This window comes from Epinephelus moara, chromosome 14, assembly GCF_006386435.1.
Source record: "Epinephelus moara isolate mb chromosome 14, YSFRI_EMoa_1.0, whole genome shotgun sequence".
Lineage (NCBI taxonomy): Eukaryota > Metazoa > Chordata > Actinopteri > Perciformes > Serranidae > Epinephelus > Epinephelus moara.
In genome coordinates, this window is record NC_065519.1 from 1,583,790 (window position 1) to 1,607,436 (window position 23,647).

At 43.3% G+C, this 23,647-nt stretch overlaps 1 protein-coding gene across 1 annotated transcript in view; it reads right to left on the minus strand.

Annotated features, from left to right (window-relative positions):
• The window catches only part of gfra4a (GDNF family receptor alpha 4a), a 225,559-nt gene extending 218,300 nt beyond the window's left edge, over positions 1-7,259 (minus strand). The window contains exon 1 of the mRNA XM_050062149.1: positions 6,782-7,259. Within this exon, the coding sequence (XP_049918106.1) occupies positions 6,782-6,839 (58 nt within the window). The 5' untranslated portion in view covers positions 6,840-7,259. The remainder of the gene's footprint in view (positions 1-6,781) is intronic.
• Positions 7,260-23,647: the final 16,388 nt, after the last annotated feature.

Sequence of the window (23,647 nt, forward strand, 5' to 3'; positions counted from 1 at the left end):
TGTCAGAGCACCTGGAGGAAACCCACGCTGACACAGGGAGAACATGTCAGAGCACCTGGAGGAAACCCACGCTGACACAGGGAGAACATGTGGGAGCACATGGAGGAAACCCACGCTGACACAGGGAGAACATGTGGGAGCACATGGAGGAAACCCACGCTGACACGGGGAGAACATGTCAGAGCACCTGGAGGAAACCCACACTGACACGGGGAGAACATGTGGGAGCACCTGGAGGAAACCCACACTGACACGGGGAGAACATGCAAACGCCGCAAAGAAAGGCTCCCCCACCCCAAGGTTGGAACTAGGAACTCTCTTGCTGTGAGGCGGTAATGCTAGCCACTGCACCACCGTGCCACTGATTACTGTAACAACAAGAAAATCCCATGAGTTTTCCAAGACTTCCAATGACTTTTACTTATTCCAGGCTTGGAAAATGAGCTTGTGAAATTCCTTGACCCTTCCAGGTTTTCCATGACCGTGGGAAGCCTGATAAACGAAATTCAAAGGGGCAGCACAGTTAAGCCGAGGTTCCAAACTGAGCCAACGCACCGGAGATCTAAAGAGCGACCGGGCTCTACAGAGGATACATATCTCCTCTCTGTTCGATGCCCAACGACAGCCCCGGCCTCATGGAAAAATAAATCCCCTCTCTCACTGTCACACACGGCTTATTCACATTCACATCCTCCTCTTCCTGCTATGTTTGCTCCTGTAATTCTCTGACACTATTCTCTCCCTTCTCTCTGTCAGAGGAACTTGAAGGCACACACAAGTATCCACTATAAGAGAAATCAAGAAAGTGTGCAGCGCTGCAGCAGCTACGGGACCCGGTGAGGGAGAGGGGTGAGTATGAATTATACATGTGTCAGGGGGTGGTGGTGGTGAGGGGGTGGGCTCTAGATTTGTCAGAATAAATGCATAAAGCGCATACTTGCAAAAACCCATAATATTATCTGTCACAATTCAAGGTTACCAAACATGCAAGGAGCAAAATTATTCATTCTCATACAAAGCATAGTGATGAGGCTGAATAACTGCTGAGAGCGACAGAAGGAGTTCGGTCTGGATACACGGGAGGCCGTCCTTTCTGTGTGTGAGTGTGTGTGTGTGTGTGTGTGTGTGTGTGTGTGGCCGCTCATTAGGAAGCTATTTGTGTGGAGATCTTAGGATCCAGAGAGCGTCTGTCTTTGTCCCTGTGCACTGTATTATCTGTCCTGTGAAACTCTCAAATACATATGATTATATCTCCCACGCCAAACTCTGAAAATTCACCGCTTTATAAAGATCCGTTAATTAATGCTGTTACATGAACGACGATTCAAAGTGAAATAAACCCACTGTAAACTTTTTCAACACAAGTTGTTCGCTCCATTTTGTCACCAAATGGCACATTTACAAAACAGATCAGTCTCAGTGTCCTAATAAACCAACTCATCCTCACTGTGACCTCGTCACATGTCCACGTTTGGTCATGGACTTTCCACGTCCACATATGACGTCCAAGGTACCCTGGGTGTGTTGGTTGTTGACGTTCTGGGACGCCGTGTCAACTTCAGCCTGTTACATGCATTGTCTGTTTTCAAAATACACTTCTGTTTTCACAGGAAATGTACAGTTTGTATACAGTCTCTTTCAAAATAAAAGCACGACGTCAGTACAACACCACCAACTGAGGTTTTTCCTTCAACAACACACACATGTGGTTGGGTTTAGGAAAAAAGAACAGGGTTTGACTTTACAATCTTACAGGAAGTGAACACCGGCCTCCTGGGTGAAAGTCGATGGTTGTTGGACCATCTACCACCCCTCCTGCCCAGACTGTTCAGACTTCTACCACTTTAACTTTCACTGTTGTCTAGCTGCATTCCCCCTGACACCACAGAGCACCATTTAACAATAACCATGACCGGCTGTGTATCATGCCAACATGAAGGGATGGCTCTTTCCGCCAGTGTCTGATGCCGGAAGTCACTGACCAAGCAACAGTATTCAACAACTTTGGAGTGAAACCAGGTGGACGGGGCATTTTTTTGCTTTGGTTCATTGTGATAATGCTAACGCTAATTTACGTTAGCTACAAACAGGCTAAAACCATTAAAACAAAATGTCCTTCCTGGAAAAACAGAAATCCTGACTCCTTTGAGAATCTTTGGGTCCAAACAAACACTGAACAAGACTTTTGTAGACTTTTGTTACAATTAACTTTCATGAACTGTAAAGACACTACTCTGGCTTTACAGTCTTACAGGAAGTGAACACCGGCCTCCTGGGTAAGAGTCGGTGGTTGTTGGACCCATCCACCACCCCTCACACCCGGCCTACTTTGACTTCCGCCACCTTAACTTTCATTCTCTAACCACATTTTCCCCTGACACCGCCATCCATGCATAATGCCGACGTGAAAGGAGGGCATTTTTCGTCAGTGTCTGACGCCAGAAGTCACTGACTGAGCGCTGGTATTTGACGACTTCGGGTTGGTCTGATTTCTCTCTCCCCCTTGTGGACACCAATCAGTCAACACAGCTTCAAGAACATTTCACAATGGAAAAATACTGCTACTTGAGAAGTAAACTGCATTTTACTGTCCACACCGTCATCAAACTGTGTGCTGATCCAAATTTTTATTTCTTGATACCAATTCTGCCGATAAGGAGTAGTACCAATCTGATACCAGTGCTAACTAATTGAAATCATGCAGCCAGGCATCGCTGTGGCTCTAAAAACTGAATTAATGACCCGTCATGACCGAACGAGTGTTACTGATAGTGAAAATAAAGAGACTGTACTTAATGTGAATCAATCGCTCCATGGTTGATACCCCGATCTGCTAAAAAAGGTCAGTATTGGCACAAGGATCGGAGCGAATCCCCACCATCAGCAGTGTTAGTCCCCCCAGCATTAGAGTAAAGCTTTGATTCTTAAGTCCAGAGCCACCATCTGGCACTGATATTCAATAACCATACAGACAGACATCCATCTCAGAGGAGGCAGACAGACCCGTTTCTTTACACTGACAGAAGCCTGAATTCATCAGAATCCCATGAAGCCACATTTTGAATTATAAGAACTTTTTCTCTGATGGAAAATCCTTAATGGCGATTAGTCGTCCAACGTAGCTCACAGCTAAACAAAGTCATGCTGATGTCAAAGAGAAAGAAACCCACAGAGATCACACATCACTTGTTGCAGGCGGAAGCATGATGAGGAAAATTCAGACAAACAACAACATTGCTTTAAAAGAATCCAATTATTCCAGCAGTGTTAAGAATATCTGAAGCTTTTCTTTTGTTCAGATCATTTTACTGCAGTGAATCATAATGCAAAGTACGGAAGGACTACTTTAAAAATCTATTCAACTGGACACGAAAGTTAATCAGTAAATAATTACCTAGTGAAGAATGGTAATCAGCAGTCAGCTTATTCTCAGCGCCGTAGATTCAACACCGTAATTACTTTTGGGTGACTTTGCTCCGGAGTCCCCAAAATATGAAATCAGAACTGCTTGAGTTCCAGTGAGTGATTTCAGACCCTTTCCTGACATAATTAATGACTAAACCAGGACTAGCTACAGTATGAAATCACTGAGGTGGATGGTGTTTTTGTTTTGAAGTGGTGATTTAAAATACTGTATCACACTCTGACCTTTATTTTGACGAGTTCTCGATTGTTTGCTTTGATTTTATCGTCAGCCGTGACTCTCTGATTGGGGGAAAACTAATTACACCAAATTACTTCATAGTCAAAATAAAAAATGTTTGAACATTTCTTTTCACAATTCAATAATTGCTTAATTTTAGAATGTGCAATTTGATCATCGTGTTTCTTTTCCCCCTCTGAATGAAACTGATGACAGCTACCATTTTGAAACAAATTACACATAATCATCTGTTTGCCAAAACAGGCTGATGTGAAATCAACAGTGGATGCCCTTTTCACTCCGCTGGGCCTCTTCACAGGACGTGATACTGCCTCCCCACCCTGATGAATCTAATCTACGGCCGCGCCACTTCGCCCTCGTGAAGGGCCCCCGCAGTTTAACGTTTCCCTTTAATTGTTCACACCTTCCCTCCACGACTGCTGCCCCCGTGACAAACCAATCAGCACAAAAATCACGCTGGGAAAATATGCATACCACCTTCAAGTAGTGGGCCCTTTATGTTTATGATTATTACTTCTTGCCAGCCAATTACCGCTGTGCATGTAACACAATTCACAATATTAAAATGGAATAAGCCCTCCGCCATGTCGCAAAAGGCGAGGTAGGCTGTGTTCATTTGCTGCCGACCACTTAGAGAAGAATAATATGCAGATAAACCTGGTCAACTAATTACAGTAATGACTGCAAAATGTTCCGAGCGGTGCGGGCAGATAATCACTGAAGCATCACAGGACTGAGCAGTAAATATGCTGATTTCAATCTGAAGTGAACACAGGCTTATTTCCCCCAGCTTTCTTTTTTCAATGCATGACTTTACCCCCGCACGTTAACGAAATGCAACAACAGCGCATGCTAATCCTGCATACATCCACTTAATACACCTCGCTTCATCAGAAAGAGACATTCATTAGACTGGACGGATATTATTGCAGCCCGGACACCACGGGCATTTTTAAAGCCTTGTTTGGCCTGGCAACTTGTACAGGAGCATATTTAGATTTGCAGCAGGAGCTCGGGGGGAAAGAGCCGAATGCAAACACACACACGACAGCCTAAACGTCCTCTTAAACCGAAAGGTCCTCGTAAGGAGCTGCCGACTGGTGGTCCTCGAATGTATAGCTAAGCCAGAAAACAAACAAACACCTGGGAGGCAGTGCTCAAGGATGCTTTGGTAGAAGTTGCTGAAGGAAGTGATGCTGCCTTCAAGTGCTCCACTAAAGCTTCTGAGTCATAAATATGACTTCACACATTCGAGGGCTCAATGCAACCCAACAATCTAAGTGTTTCTCGTATTTAACTTATGATTCAAGAGGCGCTCCGCTTTGCATGACAAAAAACACATCACAAAAGCAACATATGAGCATTTACACTTAACGCCAAACACAAACGTACATTAACAAAACCATAACAGTCTTACATGAGTCGACTCGGCGTATCGGCGTCCTGCGTCTAGTGTTCACATCACTGCTGCTCAGATTCAGAAGGAAATTCCAAACTTCCAATTTGTATTTACCACCTTGTTCCCCCAGAGACCGACCACCTCCGTCTCCCCCTCTCTAACCTTGAGGCTAAAGCTGCTTCAGTTCCTTTGATCCCCCCCTTCGTCCTGTCTGCGTCGGCCTCCCTGTGTGGCTGATGGACGGGATCATGAGGCCCTGGGTGAAAGACTCTCTGCTGTTTTGACACATCTCTTTGACAAGGTGAGAATATCTGTGGAGAAAAGACTACGACTCACTGCCCCCCCCCTCCCCCTCCCTCCTCACATCCTGCTCTCGCTTACCCACCCTGCTCATGTCTTGAGTGACAGCTCAGCACGGTGACACAGGTTTTACATATAATGTGAAATGTGAGGGACGACAGAGGGACATAAGGGCACCACTTCCTTCAGGGGGAGTGTGGCAGACGGGGTGACGTTAGTGTTCAGGGTTCAAGGTGGAGGAACATCTTGTCTGGGAGCCCCAGAATTTTACTTCCAGTGTGCGAGGCTGCTCTCAGTGTGCCTCGTGAGCGTCTGCAATCACAGCTGCAGCAAAGGGAAATGGAGTCTGAGATGTGGAGCTGTCATCATCGAGGCTATAAATCTCACAAATACAAATCCCTCCGTCCGTACGTCCTGTTTCCAGCCTGCACTCGGCTCTGCGGGAAGGTTTTTTTCTCTCCATGGTGGGGGAATTTTGCAGAACAGAGTGCAGCAGAATCAGAAAAAGTCTGGAGTTTGTACCACAGATGAATTTTAAATGAGACCAGCAGAAAACAGCACTGACATTAGAAATGACTTGCACCAGCTGGCACAATGAGACGCGTACAGGTGACATGATTAATAGATTTAGGGAGAAAGAAAGCTGAGTGTGTGTGTGTGTGTGTGTGTGTGTGTGTGTGTGTGTGTGTGTGTGTGTGTCACACACNCACATAGACAACACAATTCACCTGCAAAGGCAGGTGCACAAGCGCACGCACGCACATGCACGCACGCAACTAACCACACAGGCTGATACATGCGCGCGCGCACACACAAACACTTTCACACACACTTGTCTGCATTGGCATTTTCGCAGTCAAACCGGGAGCAGCAGCAGCAGCAGCAGCAGCAGCAGCGGCTCCGGTGGCAGAAATAAAAAACATTTGTGAAGCGCTCTTTTCTCCACTGATTCGTCCTCACATCAGAGTGTGGCTGTGCGGGAGGATGTGCGGGAGGATGTGCGGGGCTGCTGCCTGCAGGGTAACACAAAAATCCCTCTCCCAGGCTGAGAGGAGACACGCAGGCATCTCCTGAGTGGAGAAAATCCGGCGAGTGCCGCCGCTTCATCACTGTCAGTCACACATCACATCAGATTTTGCGGTCTTTCTGTGTGGTCCTTTAACAAACCCACAACCCTGCTCTGCCCGGGACCCTGTAGTGCACCCGTTCACATGAACACACCCGGCTCATCATGCAGGAAAAAGAAATATCTCATCATGCAACTTTAGCAAAGAGCAGGCTGGAGAGAGAACAGTGGCACTAATGAGCATGAAGCTCCGGCTGGAACAGGTCTGACAGGAGCTGCAGCCAGCAGCCGCAGAACAACGCGTTCATTTTGCACAAGTTCAACTAGACTGAATTACAAGTGTTCAACTTACCAATAAGAGCCAGCTGCAAGAAGTACAGTCCGAGGAAGTCCATTATGGAGTGCGACATTAATTCACACGGATGCAATCCCGGGGAGCTGATGTGCGGGAATAAAAGCCCTCTGTTTGTTCAAACTGGCACCGAAATTAAGACCGAAAGACTCGCAGCTATTTCTCAAGTGCTGACTGGCCGCTCAGGCTGACGCCGGAATCCACAGCAGTGCATGAAAAAGCAGGAGCGGAGCAGAGCATCATTTTTTAACAGTCAAACTTTTGTCATGGAGGAAAAATGGGTTACAGCTGCGCCAAATGAAGCCACCGCTTCCAAATCAATGCAACACCGAGGGGTGGAGAAAAAACACTGTTTGTTCCTCAGCTGGAATAAATCTTGCGCGTACTGAACATCCCTGAACGTCTCATCCGTCCGTCCTGAGCGGCTGCTTCCTCTCCTCTTCGCCTCCACCTGCGCACCGTCTGGAAACTGCGGATGAATCACAGGGGCGCGTTGCTTTGCGCACTCCGACCTGCGAGTCACACGGTCCCTGTGATCCTCTGCTCCCAGGCGGGTCGGCCGGAGATGCCCAGCCCAGCTCGTTTAAAAATCCAATCTTGGCCAAAGTTGAAATAGGACAAGTGAAATCGATAGCCTATTTCATACTGCCATAAAATGGAAACAATAAACCCGCGTAAAATGGTGCATAGTGTGTATGGGTGGGTGGACCGTATCCACACTTCTCTCAAAGTAGGTTATTTCCCCCCCAAAAACAGAAACTACCACAGCCGCCTTGCATGAGAATCATTGATTTGGAGGCAGTTGAGGAAATATTTTAGGGGCCCTACAGCAGCAGCAGCAGCAGCAGCAGCAGCTCAGCATCAGACAGTAAAACAGAGGCAGGCTGATTCACAGTGTCTCTGCCTCTTAATGGTAAAAATGAAGAGACCATCTTGCAGCCAGCATGGTCTGTTTGAGGCTACCTGCTGGCTAATGTGCTCATGCTGCTCTGCTTTCACAACACAACAAAGAATAATCTGTTTTCATCTGGGTTTTGGGGACGGCGGGGCCTGACTGACGTTCACCACGAGCTGCACCATTAGCCCACTTTTTATCTATAAGAATTTTGTTTGCAACACACTCAGAATAACTGGATTAAGCCTGTAGGAGCGGCACTCCATAAATCATGGAGAATATTTAAATTCTTCATACTGACAGCTGTTATGGGTGCCTCCTTTTTATTTCTGGTCAAAGCCTGAATTATTTTCAAGCCGTTAAACTCTGGATGAGAAATTAATTTTTGAGCTGTAACCTGTTGGGACTTGTTTTGCCTCCTCAAGCTTATTTTTGGAGTTTTTACAGCATCTCAGGGACACTTTCATCCAAAACCTTGTTTGTGCAGTATGTAAAAAAGGCTGACACTCATGGAAACGTGGGAAGGATCGTACTGGCTTTCTAAAGAATAAGCTGCACAACCTTAAACACTGACAAACTTGTGTTGAGTGTTTTCTTTTTTGGGAGCAGAGTGGGCAGCGTTCTCCTCACAGGATTTGATTCTGCTCAGACAGTAGGAAGGTTGAGAGGGACGATTCTGCAGCAGCTTCCTCAAGTGTTTTGTAAACTTTCATTACATTTGCAGAGATTTGTCTCCAGCCTGAAGCCCACTCTTAATTAGTTATGATCCCAACACATGTACACTGTCAGCACCAGAACCACAGGCTCTCAGTATGGATGGGAGAGAGGTTTATATACAGGACCACTTGTTTTAGATACTGTGAACTTGTTTTTGCAGAAAATGAATCCTAAAGCTTTAAAATCTGCAACATTATTAAACATATACTGCACTGTGCTATTTATGCTTTGCTTTCTTTGGTCCTGATGTTTTCTCTTTAAGATAAAATAGACACTTTTGAAATCAATAAATCCTGATTAGACATATTTTGGTGGAGTGAGACAAAAAACAGTTTAGTTATGGTGTCTGGAGACTCAGATTGTAGTCTGCTGTTACAAATGTCAGCCTGACTTGTCTGGATGTAACTGTCGTTTGATAATGTCAAACATTTTTTTCAGAAATAATAAAAATTTGATTTGCTGGTCACTCAGTGACATTTTCTCTGCATACCAGAGACAAGAGGTGTTATTTAGTGAAGTATCACTGCTTTTCCAGTGGCGACTGTGCCACTAAAAGCAGTTGTTTTTAACTGAGGCACCACTTTGTTTTCAGCTGCTATTGTGCCACCAAACACTGGTGTTTTTAGTGAGGCATCAGCGTGTTTCCAGCGGTGATAATGCCACCCATAGCAGGTGTTTTTAGTGAGGCATCAGCGTGTTTCCAGCAGCGATTGTGCCACCATAAGAGGGTGTTTTTTAACAAGACATTACTGCATCTCAAGCACTGATAGTGCCACCATAAGAGGATGTTTTTGATGAGGCATTACTGCATTTCTAACAGCAACTGTGACACCAAATGTAGGGTTTTTTTTTTCTTTAACAAAGCATCGCTGTGTTTCCAGGAGTGTTTGTGCCACCAAAAGTGGAAGTTTTTTAGTGAAGCATCACTGCTTTTACAGCACGGATTGTGGCACCAAAAGCAGATGATTTTTAGTGAGGCATCAGCGTGTTTCCAGCGGTGATAATGCCACCCATAGCAGGTGTTTTTTAACAAGGCATTACTGCATTTCAAGCACTGATAGTGCCACCATAAGAGGGTGTTTTTTGATGAGGCATAACTGCATTTCTAACGGCAACTGTGACACCAAATGTAGGGTTTTGGGTTTTTTTAGCGGGGCATCACTGTGTTTCCAGCAGCGATTGTGCCACCAAAAGCTGGTGTTTTTTAACAAGGCACTACTGCATCTCAAGCACTGATAGTGCCACCATAAGAGGGTGTTTTTTGATGAGGCATCACTGCATCAACTGTGACACCAAATGTAGGTTTTTCTTTAACAAAGCATCGCTGTGTTTCCAGGAGTGTTTGTGCCACCAAAAGTGGAAGTTTTTACTGAAGCATCACTGCTTTTACAGCACGGATAGTGCCACCAAAAGCAGATGATTTTTAGTGAGGCATCAGTGTGTTTCCAGCGGTGATAATGCCACCCATAGCAGGTGTTTTTAGTGAGGCATCACTGCATTTCCAGCAGCGATTGTGCCACTAAAAGCTGGTGTTTTTAACTGAGGCATCACTTTGTTTTCAGCTGCTATTGTGCCACCAAAAGCAGATGATTTTTAGTGAGGCATCAGTGTGTTTCCAGCGGTGATTGTGCCACTAAAAGCTGGTGTTTTTAACTGAGGCATCACTTTGTTTTCAGCTGCTATTGTGCCACCAAAAGCAGATGATTTTTAGTGAGGCATCACTGCATTTCCAGCAGCGATTGTGCCACTAAAAGCTGGTGTTTTTAACTGAGGCATCACTTTGTTTTCAGCTGCTATTGTGCCACCAAAAGCAGATGATTTTTAGTAAGGCATCAGCGTGTTTCCAGCAGTGATAATGCCACCCATAGCAGGTGTTTTTAGTGAGGTATCACTGCATTTCCAGCAGCGATTGTGCCACCAAAAGCTGGTGTTTTTTAGCAAGGCATTACTGCATTTCAAGCACTGATAGTGCCACCATAAGAGGGTGTTTTTTGATGAGGCATAACTGCATTTCTAGCAGCAACTGTGACACCACATGTAGGTTGTTTTTTTTAACGAGGCATCACTGTGTTTCCAGGAGTGTTTGTGCAACCAAAAGTGGAAGTTTTTACTGAAGCATCACTGCCTTTACAGCACGGATTGTGCCACCAAAAGCAGATGATTTTTAGTGAGGCATCAGCGGGTTTCCAGTGGTGATAATGCCACCCATAGCAGGTGTTTTTAGTGAGGCATCACTGCATTTCCAGCAGCGATTGTGCCACCAAAAGCTGGTGTTTTTTAGCAAGGCATTACTGTATTTCAAGCACTGATAGTGCCACCATAAGAGGGTGTTTTTGATGAGGCATCACTGTATTTCTAACGGCAACTGTGACACCAAATGTAGTTTTTTTTTAACGAGGCATCACTGTGTTTCCAGGGGTGTTTGTGCCACCAAAAGTGGAAGTTTTTTAGTGAAGCATCACTGTCTTTACAGCATGGATAGTGCCACCAAAAGCAGATGATTTTTAGTGAGGCATTGCTGCATTCCCAGTGGTGACTGTGGCACCAAAATCAGTTATTTTAGCCACGAGGGAAGGTAAGTTTTGACCTCATTTGTGGCGAACGTATCTGGGATGAGCACACAGCCCTGAGGGGCTCTGGTGTTTAGAGTCAGTTTGGAGGAGTTATTATTAAAAAGACATGTCCAACTGTCAGAAACACCAGAGACCACGTTTCACATCCGGTCTTCTACCAACAATCAACAGTAGTTTCTTCCAACCATGATCACAACCTTTCCTGGATCTCAACAAACAGTTAAAGCTGCCTAATCTGAACCAAACCACACAGGCTGCAGATCAGAAAATGCTCGGAATACTGGTATGGCTCATTTTGGAACAGAAAGAGAGAGAAAAAAAAAAAAAAAAAAGACATGAGGACTTGTTGGCATAGCAACAACAATGCTTCATCATGTCTGTCGTAATTTAAACACAGATGTTAGTACCTCCATGTTTGAGAAGTGGCATGATATAATTTACTGTCTTTATTCAGAGGAGTCTGAGATCTCCGTCTGACTGTGACTCTGATAAAATCTCAAACTCCTCAAGTTGTATTTTGGAAATCACTTATTAGACATTGAGAATGTTTCAGCCTGTATTGATATTTACTGTAAAACTTCAATTAAATGCCCAGTCTCTTTGGTCTCTCTGGTGTGTCTGCACATTTTGACAAATAAAGGCCTGTCTCAATTACAGGCCTGGTCTGGTTGAAAGCAGTTCATTTTTATAAAACCTGGTTGCTGACTACCAACTTGAGCTAACGTTAGTTAGATGGCACAGATACAAATCCAAATGGTTAAACTTTGTTAGTATGGAGATGCTACACATCATTAGCTCAGTTAGATTCTCCACAATTCATGTTACTAAAACCACGAGGAGAAGAAATGGTGACTCCTCCTCTGTAGCTGTCATAAAGTCAGAATATGTGTCCAGTCCTTCTAGAATACTTTGCTGAGCCTGCTGCCCCTGAGACCTGGCCTTGGATAAGCGGTTGAAAATGGAAAAGCCTGTTGACTTCAATGGTTTAAGCAATAATAGCCTGGGCTACTATATGTTATACGGCACAACATGGCTGCTGTGGGCACTGTAGATACAGCACATCTCCGCATACACAGACATCTGTTTGCTCTTTGTTTCCTGTATCAGACTATATGTGAGGATGGAGGGGTGTGTTGGTGTTTCATCATTTCATAGCTGTGACTTTCTGTATTAAGAAATCAGTTTTAAAGAATCATTTGTAGGCTTGAGAGGTAATTGAATAAATGCCAGCAAAGTGAACACAGCGTGCTCACAGGCCTTTACTGTGTACCAGAAGACATGAGGAGTGAGAGCTGCAGTTGGTCACATTAATTTAGTCAGCACAGTGTGTTCTTTCGCTGCAGTTTAGCTGACTTTTTGATCCAGTCTTAAATTTCAATCACTTCCTATGAACAGAAATGCGACCACAGTAAACAGCAGCTTCATTTGTGCTGTCAGGACGGATGTATGGGACGTCTTTGTGCCCCAGTTTGTGTTAAAACAAGTGTATTCACATCGTTGTGCAGCTTTAACAAGCAGGAACACAAAGAAATGTTTTTTACAGTGACACCAGAGGGGGAGTAAAAGTCTGAGGTTTGGATTTGTACGCTGGCAGCGGTCCAGCAGCACATCCACTGAGCAGCTCCGCGGCAGCAGCAGCTGGTAGTTAACTGCCTTGCTCAAGGGCAAACTGGCAGCAGCTACTGTAGTAAGGCAGAACAATCCTTATTCAGGTCTTAAAACAGGTTTACCCACAAGGTTATGAAAGTACAGCACGGCCTCACCCCTCTGCCTACACCCCCTGAATTACAGTCTGTGCCAAAAAGATGGCATATTGATTCCTAACCTCTAATCAAACGTCCCCCTGCCTGCTCCAGATCGAATCCTTTCACAGATTTCTCTCTGTGTCTCCGCCTCCGCTCTCGCTCTGTATCGCTCTCTGTGACTCAAAAACTTTTCCCTGAAAATATTTGTGATGCTGACGTCATGATCCAGGAGAGGATGTGGGACAGGCTCCTGCTGCGGTGGTCATGAAGCGGCAGAGAAATGTTACCATGGGCTGATTAAGAGGTGTTAATGCATTCAAATTAATGCCTGCTCCTGAGCTGTTGTTTTTTTCAGTGTGTCTGCCTGCTGATACTCCGCCTCGCTGAGACACATGGTGAGAGAAATTAGAGGGAGAGGCAGAGAAGAAAAGACGGAGAGAGAAAGAGACAACATTGACCGGCAATGGAGCCGAATCAAACGCTGGAACAGCTTTCAAGGCCGCGGTGCATAAAGACTTCCTGGGAAACGAAGGCACAGTTACATGATGAAGTCACGAGGCCGGCTGCAGCACAACACTCTGCTCTCTGAGCTCTCATATCTTCAACTTGTCTCGCTCACACACACACACACACACGCCCGACATCACCACACCAAGCTGCAAATACAAGTTAGTCTGAAACCTTTTGGTTCATTTCGTCTTTAAAGGGGAGATAAAAGCTCAAAACAGCTCTGGATGCAATTGGATCGACCTCCAACCAATCAGAGCGGCGGAACATGACGTAGCACCAGGTGACGGATATATGTAAACAGACAGCAGCATGCAGAGATGAGCTGTGATGGTGTCTGAATGACTGCTGCTGTTTTTAACATCAGAACTTTAACAGGAAGTTCCACATCAGCTGCAGCCATCTTGGTTTCCATTAGGGATTTCAGTTTTGCTTTCAACAGCCCGACACGCATTAACTGGGAAACTAACTGGTTAATTTTTAAGAAAAAACAAAACAAGTAAAAGGCAAAATGACAATAAAATACAAGAGGTCTTTTCTTTCAGTCCGGCGCATCATTGACTGCACTGCACACCAGCTAGGTTGGGGGGAATCGAGCTAGCAGCACACTCATCCAGTGACTACTGATAGTTACGCTGTCCCAGTGACGGGATGACGTTGCTGTGTAAACATCGTGGCCAACCCCAGTCTCCTTTGATGTAGCCCACTGGGTAAGCCGCCACAATTGAACCCCTTTAGCACTGTTTAAAATGTTAGCACCACCAGCAATGCTGACAGTGCTAATAGTGCTAACAGTAGCTAACAATGCTAAAGCGCCTTTGAGTCGCTTAGTCCATCACATCCTCACTGCGACCTCGTCACATGTCCATGTTTGGTCATGGACTTTCCACGTCCACATATGATGTACAAGGTACCCTGGGTGTGTTGGTTGCCGAACGAGTGGTGCTGCTAGCTAGCTTCCACCCAACACAGCTGGTGCGCCGGGCAGAGTGGCCGAGGCCAGTGGAAACCTGAGGACAGGGCATGTTAACGCAGTTAGCCGGCACGGTGCAGTACACTGCAAAGTGGCAAAATTAACCCATAGATCAACATGCACATAACCGGTCAAAAATATTTTCAGTAGTTGACCAATTGACGGTCAACAGTTGACATCCCTGGTTCTGACAATGCGTCAATGGTACTCCTCTTTACTAAGCTAGCTTTAGCTGGCTGTAGTGTCCCCAGCACAAGGGTACGCCAGCCAAAAATGATTCACTCATTGTATCAAACCCACCCCGTATTTGATAAATGGTTATGAGTGGGACCAAGTCGGACCAGACACATCTGCTGAGGACATTAAACATGAGCTCACAGATTCATCTATTTCAGATCTGCTTTCACTTTGTCTCATCTAAGCCATTGCTGGGCGAATATGAAAATGTGTGTTTATATATTTTAAGAATTTGCAACATCATTACTGACACACCTGAACTAGAAATATGAAAAGTACTTTATGCATCTGCTCAGTTACACACAGTCCAGCGTTCCTGCAGAGCAGCCGCCTCAGACTGAACCCAACATGTTCCATCTCATGTTTCACATTAAGACTAACATTTAGTTCCTTTGCAGTAAAACACCAGGGCACTAGGGAGCACTTGTGAAGTGGTCATTGCAGTAATGGCAGCACCAGCGTCTGGTTTATGAGTGGTTCAGCCAACTCTGAACATCCAGCACTGGACATGAGAGTGTCAGGTCACTGTGCAGCAGCGAGGGCGAAGAGACACGGTTCGCCTCGTGCTGCTGTGCCCTCCTTCTCCTTCACCCTCCTCCATCTCCAACTCCATCACACTCTGGTATTTTAGAGTAAAAACTAGGGTTTAAAAAACTTCCTAAAAACAGTCTGCGGTGCTGTTTTCCTGAGCTGCTCCGTGTGCAACACACAATGAATAAAAAAAAGTTCAATTCAAATAATTTATTTGTTTAAGGGACAGTGTATATCAATGAACATTCCTTTTAAAGAAAAAAGAAAAGAAAATGTAGATGCAACCAACTGCTGCCAAGGGCTGATTTACATTGGTAGTCCCCCTGCCAGATGTTTGTCAGCATGGCTCCTAAAAAATAATAAAGAATCAATACAATACACATAAAATATGCAGTTACAAAATATAAAATACATTGAAACACATAACAATCTTATTGTCACAGTATAAAGTCGCCCAGCGACACAAAACAGTAGCATTGCACACATCGTGTTGCCTCCAGTGCCTTAAGTATGTGTAAGCTTTACACCTTGTTTCTGGGTGCAACCAAGTAACAAGCAGACGGGGGAGAAGGGGCTGTACGGGGTGTGTGGATAGAGTGTGAGTCTGTAGCAATGCAGAGTCCAGTACATAGTTCATGTTGTCGTTGTGATCAATTGTGATGGATAACAGTAGTAGATGTAAGGACAGTGGGGGTTAAAGTGCTGGAATAATGGAGAACAATAGAATTTCCAAGTGCTGTCATTGCAGAGTGTATGGTAAACGGATAAGCCCGAAACACAAAAGAGATAAATAATAATAAATAAATAGAAACATAAAAATAAAACAAATAAATAAATAAATAAATAATAAAAACAAAAAATAATAAAATAAATAAATAAATAGGCAAATAGGAGAAAAAAATAAAAATAAAAATAAAATAAATAGAAAAAAAAAGAAGAGAAATAAATAAATAAGTACATAGTAAGCAGCCAGGGGAAAAGGGACTGTTTGGGGCGTGTAGATGGAGTGTAAAACTGCAGCAATGCAAAGTCCAGTTCATAGTTCTTGTTGTAGTTGAGATTAATTGATTGTAGGAGTCAGTTATATTGTGAAGTGCATGGTAACTAAACACACAAAGAAAGAAAAAAGGAACCATAAATAAAAAACAAAGAAACGCAGGTGAAAAGGCAGGTGATCCAGCTGGTCACCAAGCTCACGTGCAGAGACAGCTCTGATACGTGTCGAACTGAAAAGATTTAAATACTAAACCCTTCTTTAGCTTCCTCTGTGTTGTACTTGGAGAAAACGAACATGCAAACTCCACACAGAAGAGCCCCAGCCAACCAGTGGATTAGAACCCAGGACCCTCTTGTTGTGAGGGGACACTTCTGACCACTGAACCACTGTCAGTCCAAAACCAAAGTATATTTAATTTACGACAATATAAAACACATAAAAGCAGCAACATCCTCGTCTGGAACCACTGAATGTTTCTCAGTTTTGCTTGAAAGGTGCCTTAAATGAATCATAAATTATGAACATTTTCTGATTCAACCAAATGTTTTCGTAATACTGTTCATAATAATCTAAAACGTAGTGTTGGAGAATATCTGTGCGCTTCACTATGGTAGTTAGAACTGTAAGAGTTTGACAGGTATACACTTCTGTAGATCCTGAGGAGACATGCATGACTGAAGGTCTAAATTTGCTCCTGACTTGGTCTGAACCTCCTTCAGAGCTGACTGCTACTCAAAACCATCCCATCGTTTGTGTTTCACATTGGCAGTATTGGATTATCACCGCGGTAACAAGCCACCCATTCTTTAACTTATGCTTTTTAATGTTTCATTGTGGTTCTCTGCTCGGGTCGTAACACTTTACACTTCCTCCCCTTCGGCAGAATTATGGCAGAAATAAAAGCCTGCGGAGCAACAACTGAAGGTCTGGACTGATGGCACTTTCTTGGCCGTCACACTGATTTTGTCCCATTTGCAAATTCTGTCCCTGCTGTGGGAAATATTACAGAGCCACACTGCTACAAAACATTCCCCGTGTATTACAGCTTTTAAAGGCTGGGAAGCGTCGCTTGTGAGCAGTGATATGAGATCTGAGCAGAATGAAACACAGCATGTCTCATTTGATGTCCGAGCTTCGTCTTTCTAGGTGTGAGAATCTGCGCTGATAGAATTCTATGCAAAGCGTAAACAATGAAAAGTCAAAGTGTTGCCGGGCTGTAAATGTTTGTCGCACTGCATTCTGAACCTTTTGAATCTTGTAATAAAAGTTATATGCAGAAATGGAAAATACAAGACTACATTCATTCGATTGATTTGAATAAACTTGTACCTGAGAGGCTTCTTGTAAAACATGTGTTTAAAGAAGAGATTCAAAAGATGTTACTGTCTCTGTGAGGCTCAAACAAACATATGGTCAGATCATAAAGAAGAATGCATCGCTTTATATTAATCCAACCAACTAAATATAAAGTAGTCGTCCGTCTGTTGCACCAAATGCACATGTTTGTGAGAGATGATGAGGAGCATTAAGAGAGGCTTTAAAGGGACAGTTCACCCAAACATCAGACACATGTTTCTCCTCAGTCTGACAGTTTTGGTGTGAGTTACAAAGTGTTGGAGATATCGGCCGTAGAGATGTCTAACTTCTCTCTGATATACTGACACTACATAACCTCAGCTGGTGGTGCTCGAAGCTCCAGCAGTTTCACATAGGAACTATTTTCTTTCCATCGAACTACACCAGCCAACCGCATCACTGCGCAGAAGGAAGCGTGCATCTACTGCCCGCTCACCTACTGTTACAGCTCAGCTGAGATGGACAGCATTCATTTTTACATCTCACACTGACACGAGTTCAGATACAGACCAATTCTGAGTGGACGCCACAGTTACATCACAGCATGCACACTGGTGGCAGACAAACAGCGGGCACCAGAGAGAACCTGTCGAGATACTCAGAATAGAAATGTGTTGCTGTGCTGCTGGATGTCAGAACAGGAATACAAATAAACATAACCTTTATCTTTATAGAAAACCGTCACAAAGGACGGCGTGTGAATCTAAACAAAGACCATCATGGCTGCTGGAATTTAATGTACATAATATTCACATATACAATTCATAAAGCCCGACAGTTACAGTGTGAAATAATATGTAGGCTTATATTCACATCCACCTCGTGGCAGCAGGATTTACATTGTTCTTAAATACATGAAAAGAAGTTCATACTAACTGAGCCATGAGGTGCAGCTTGTGTCAGTATACGGCTGTTTGACTTGTATATGTCTTAAATAGACTTGTTTCATGTCCCTGTCGCTGGCTCCGCAGCACAACACACTACACTGTCTATAGTATAAAAAGGTTTTTGTTTCTAGTTAAATAGAATCTGAATATTTAGGCTGTGATCACTGCTGGACGCTCAGTAGAGGAGTGTGTGTCAGGCTGACATGAGCTGAATTAATGATGTAGTGTAAAATAAATCATCATCATGAGGAACTGTAAAAACTGACCTTTGCCACACATGGATTTGTCTCATTTTCTTTGGTTAAATATTTGTGGAAACGTCCCTATATAATTTAATTTAATGTGGAAGACGACTTATCAACTTGCTAGCATGCTAGCTAGCTAATGCCGCTTGTTATTAACGCCTTAAACATAATAAAGCTCCTTTTAAAAAGGCGACCACAAGAAACCACATTCTTTGTATATGTAATATAACATGCATTTAGATTGGGTACCATCTACACAAGGGGACGGGAAAATGAAAGGCTTGCTAACGTTTTTGGATGAAACGAGTATCCGGTACAGGTAATGTACTTTTAACAAGTATCATACAATTGAAACGTGTCATTATCTGAAGTCAAGATAAAGAAATATCCTCAGTTTGGTAGCTACATTTAATCTTTTACTCTGTGATAAAAACTATCTGAAGCTCAGTTCTGAGGCTGATCTGTAAATACTTTCCCCATAGATAATAAATACTGCAACTTATGATGAATCCATATAAATTTCAGGCTTGAAATAACAACTTCTGACATAAACTCCGCCCACTCAGAGGACAAATACAGGTTATTTAGCTGACTGAACAGATACAGACATAGACACAGATTATGGTGAACTCACTCTAATCCCATACACAATTTGACTTCTTTCAGACAAATAAAGGATTCAGTATTTCTCCATCAGACTTGATGACAGGCAGCATCACGATACTGTAATTCAACAGGTAACTGAATAAATACAAGATGAAAAATAAAAAATAAAAAGAGGGAGCGGTGTGTGTGTGGCGAGGCAATTACCGTCCTCCCAATGGTCTCCTTTTTCTTCTTGTCCTCAGTATTTCTAAAATCCCGGTGACGGCTCTGGGTCACACTGTATTTGAGTTTATCTTTGGCTGCAACACCAGACACAAAATCAGAGCAATTTGTGCTGCTACGAGTCGTGAAGCTGCCTCTGAAGGCGCAGCTGCACTCCCCATTGAAAATAATGGCCTTGCTCTGCGCAGTGTTGCTCTGGGTCTGGTGTGAAAGCAGGGTGAGGTTCAGAACCACCTGCACAGCTGCTGGACGACATTAAAATGCTCCGTACAAATAAATTCATCAGTGATCTGTGCCCTGACAGAGGCCTGAATATCTTCCTGCTGAACACTGCTTTGTTGCACATTTTGTTTTTGTTCTTTTACCTGCGACGGGCTATTTTACATTTTCTTTTATTCCAGCTCGGCTTGTAGAAACCGTCCGTGCTTGAGTTTGGAGTCCGCTGGCTAAAGGAATGATTACAGATCACAACAGGCAACATATTTCTGCTTTGCCTGTGTAGCACGGGGCATGTCATCAAGCCTTTCCAACAACAATGAGAAGCCTTTGAAGATGAAGCTGAATATGAGAAGCCTCCCCTGCAGTGGTACCAATGTACTGCAGCATCAGCTTCTGCTCTCGTTGCAGGCTCGAGCTGTAACCAGAAACTGGCAGGGAAAAAAGGAGGAGACGGGCTGCCAAACGAGGCTGCGCCGTGTTCGGGCTTTTTTTAAGACAGGCCTGTGGTGTAATTATAATGGTATCTGGCCATCGCAGTGGGCAGGTGATGAGACGGATGTGTCGGGAAAGAAGTGCGAGACACAAAAACTAAAAGACCCATATGCCCTTGGCAATTTGGGGGCTGTTTTCATGATGTGTTTGCAGCAGCATATTTCAGATGCACAGCAAGGATGCGTGGAAATGGATAAATCAATGAGGCCATCTGGGGAGAGGAAGTCAAGATGAGGAATGGTTTAATGCTGACATTCATTCGACAGTAGCCTCACAGACCTAATTATTCCATTCATTATCAAGATTCAACAAAAAAAAAAGAGAAAGAGCCTCGTTATTTTCACGACACACATCAAATGATTTTAATTTGGCTTTAAGGAAGTTAAAGGTCATGTAATATTTGTGAAAGTGTGTTTTTCTGATAACTTAAACAGCAATTAACAAATTAATTTTTGGCATATTTGTACTTTACAGATCAGTTAAGAAACTGATTGGTTTCTTAAATCAAAATGGTGATGATGTTAAGGTAAATATGAGGTGCATGATGTTCACACGCAGGAGACAACTCTGGCACATGTGCAGAAATTAAGCCTAAAGCATCGTGTGAAACTAAATAGGCCTGTTCTCGGGAGCTGCAGCATGTCTAAATTAAGGCCACAGTTGCCATGAGTATAACTGAATATCATCATTGTCATTGTCTGCCCTCTCCAGCTGAGTCAGTCATCACGCTCACAATGACACCTCTCACTCCCACTGATTCTCCCTCACACACACACACACACACACTGTCACAGAGTGCAGTCTGATCTGAATTCATCATCACAACAACAGTACCTATAAAACACACAATAGATTCATTTTGAAAATAAATCTTTCTTCAAATCGCAGTCGTCTTCACAACAATGCTGAACTGATTACTCAATGATTATTTTAGCCTCCATGTAAACAACAGAAATAAACATTTAATCTGGTTCCATCGATCGTATGACAGACTACACACAGGAAAATACAAGATGATCGATTCTGTCATTATAAAACATGGATGCTTCACACACAGAAGATCTATACAATCAGCACAGTTTCAAGATTAGAGTCACCAATTCAGTATCTGACCAAATGTCTCCCCTTCTGTTCCTGAGATATGACGTTAAAACATGATGATGTCACAGTCAAGCTGACCTTTGACCTTTTGACCTTCATTATTTTATCCTGTTAGACATTTGTGTCAAGTTTGCTCAGAATAAGTGTTTAATTTATGGCCAAAGACATATTTTTCGAGGTCACAGTGAACTTGATGTTCGATCACCAAATTCCAGTCAGTTTATTCTTCAGTCCAAGTGGACGTTTGTGCCAAATCTGAAGAAATTCCCTCAAGCTGTTCTTGAGATATTGTGTTCACAAGAATGAGGGTGAGACAAGGTCACACTGACCTTTGACCACCAAAGTCAAATCAGTTCATCGTCAAGTCCAAGTGGACGTTTGTGCCGAATTCAAAAAGGTCCCTGAAGTTGTTCTTGAGATATGGTGTTCACAGAAATGGGACGAATGGACACACAACCCAAAAACATACCGCCTCCGACCACAGCTATCACCGGTGCAGAGGCATAAAAAATGGGCTGCACTTGTAAAGCACCTTTCAACTAAAAGACCTTTAACAGTACCAGTCATATTCACACATTCACAAACTGCAGTGTATAGTGCCCACTAAACTTAAGATTATTTTTCTGAAATTTTATTAAAAAAAATTCGGACATTTTATCAAGATTTTTTTCAGACATTTATTTTTACATTTTTTTCAGACTATTTAATAATATTTTTCAGACGCTTTGTCAGGGGTTTTTTTGGACATTTTTTTCTGACTATCTAATAACATTTTCAGACATTTCATCAAAAAAAATTCTAACACATTGTTAACATTTTTTTTCTGGCATTTAATAAATTTTATTGATGATAGTTATCATTTTATTAATTCTATCAATGTTCCCCTCTATGTTGAGCTTCACAGTTGAAGTAATAACCTGCGCAGCATCACTCAGTATGTGAAGCTGTTACATCGTAGCCTGTGATTCAGCAGGCGCTGTCATCGTACAGTCTGCAGACATCAACAGAAGGTTTCGTTCGTCTTAATATCTAACGTTGAGCCTAAATGAGTCCTTACCTGGACAGAAAGGACTCGTACATGCACTACAGTTAAAGACAAAGACAGGGTCGTTGGCGGCCCATATACAAACTCTTTCTGCTCTCAGAAGCAGTGTAAAGGTGACGAGTCATGTGTTGAGTAACTCTGACTCAGAAGAAAGAAAGCAGAGAAACATCACACTCTTTTCTGGCTCCTTTTTTGTGTAACAGTTTTTACCTGCACAATCAGGGGCCAATCCTGCGAAGGTGACGAGGAGATCACTGTTTTTTCACCTCTCACTCGATTGCACGCCACATCAGAGAGCGAAGTCAGCCACCTCATCATCACACAGGTTTTACTGCAAAAGAAATGCATTTGGCTGTAAACTGGATCCTTGATTAAACGGGAACCTCTGTGAAAAGTAAATCCCGCCTGGACTCCAATTCACACTGATCTCAGCTCAGGATGGTCGTTATAACAAGTCTGTTTGGCCGTAAACAGAAACGCTCTGCTGTTGTGTTTGTGAGAAAAATGAATTCCTTTTAATTCTGGGACCTTTAGTATTAAACCTCACCTACAGTAACTGTGTCACCGAGTCAACAAGGACTGAAACCTCAATGATGACGGCTTTAAGTGGGATTTATACATCTATGTCGAGTCAGCGGTTCCCAAAAGGTGGGTCACAGTCCAAAGGTGGGTCGTGGGTCCATTCTGAAAGACTTTACAAGACTGAAAAACTCTAAAAGTTTTCAAGTTTGTAAAAACCACACTAGTTTGAAGTACAGTGAATTTGTGGCACAGAGCTTTTATTTTGAAGTCCTGTTTCCTGCTGTAGAGTGAGTGACCAACCGACAGATACTATACAGAGACAGCAAACGAGCTCCATGACGTGGTCAAATGAAACTATGACGATGAATGCATTAAACTGTGTGGACCTTCAACTAAGAAGAAACCTGGACCCCATGACTGGACAAGGTGAGAACCACTGCCTTACGCCGTAGCCTGACGTGCACCTAGAAATGTAACTACATGTCACGGCAATGCAGACTTCCTGCTTGTTTCTGTAAGCTGAAACCATTTCCCTCAGTGGAAATAAAGATAAAGATTTATCCTGACAATGTAAAATGCCATAGGCTTGTGCTAATAACGTTAGCATGTTGTATTTGTTTGGAAAACATGTTGTTGTTGTTGTGACAGTTGTTTTGTCAGTGAACCTTGTGAGTTGTAATGGAGCTGAATTTTATAACGTTACCTTTGTTAAATGTTGCTGTTGTCCCTGGCTTCATATGAGTAGAGGAAAAGTCAGCTAGCCTTTATGCTAATTTACACAATGTAAAATGCCATAGGCTTGTGCTAATAACGTTAGCATGTTGTAGTCCAGATAAAGACAAGTGTTTGTCTGTGAATGCTGCGAGTTATAGTGAAGCTGATTTGTGTTTGCAACTGTCTCTATTAAGCCATGTTTAATGTGTGTTTAATGTGTGTTTAATGTGTGTTTAACTTAAAGAAAGAAACAAAGGATGGGGAAGTCACATAATGCAGCGG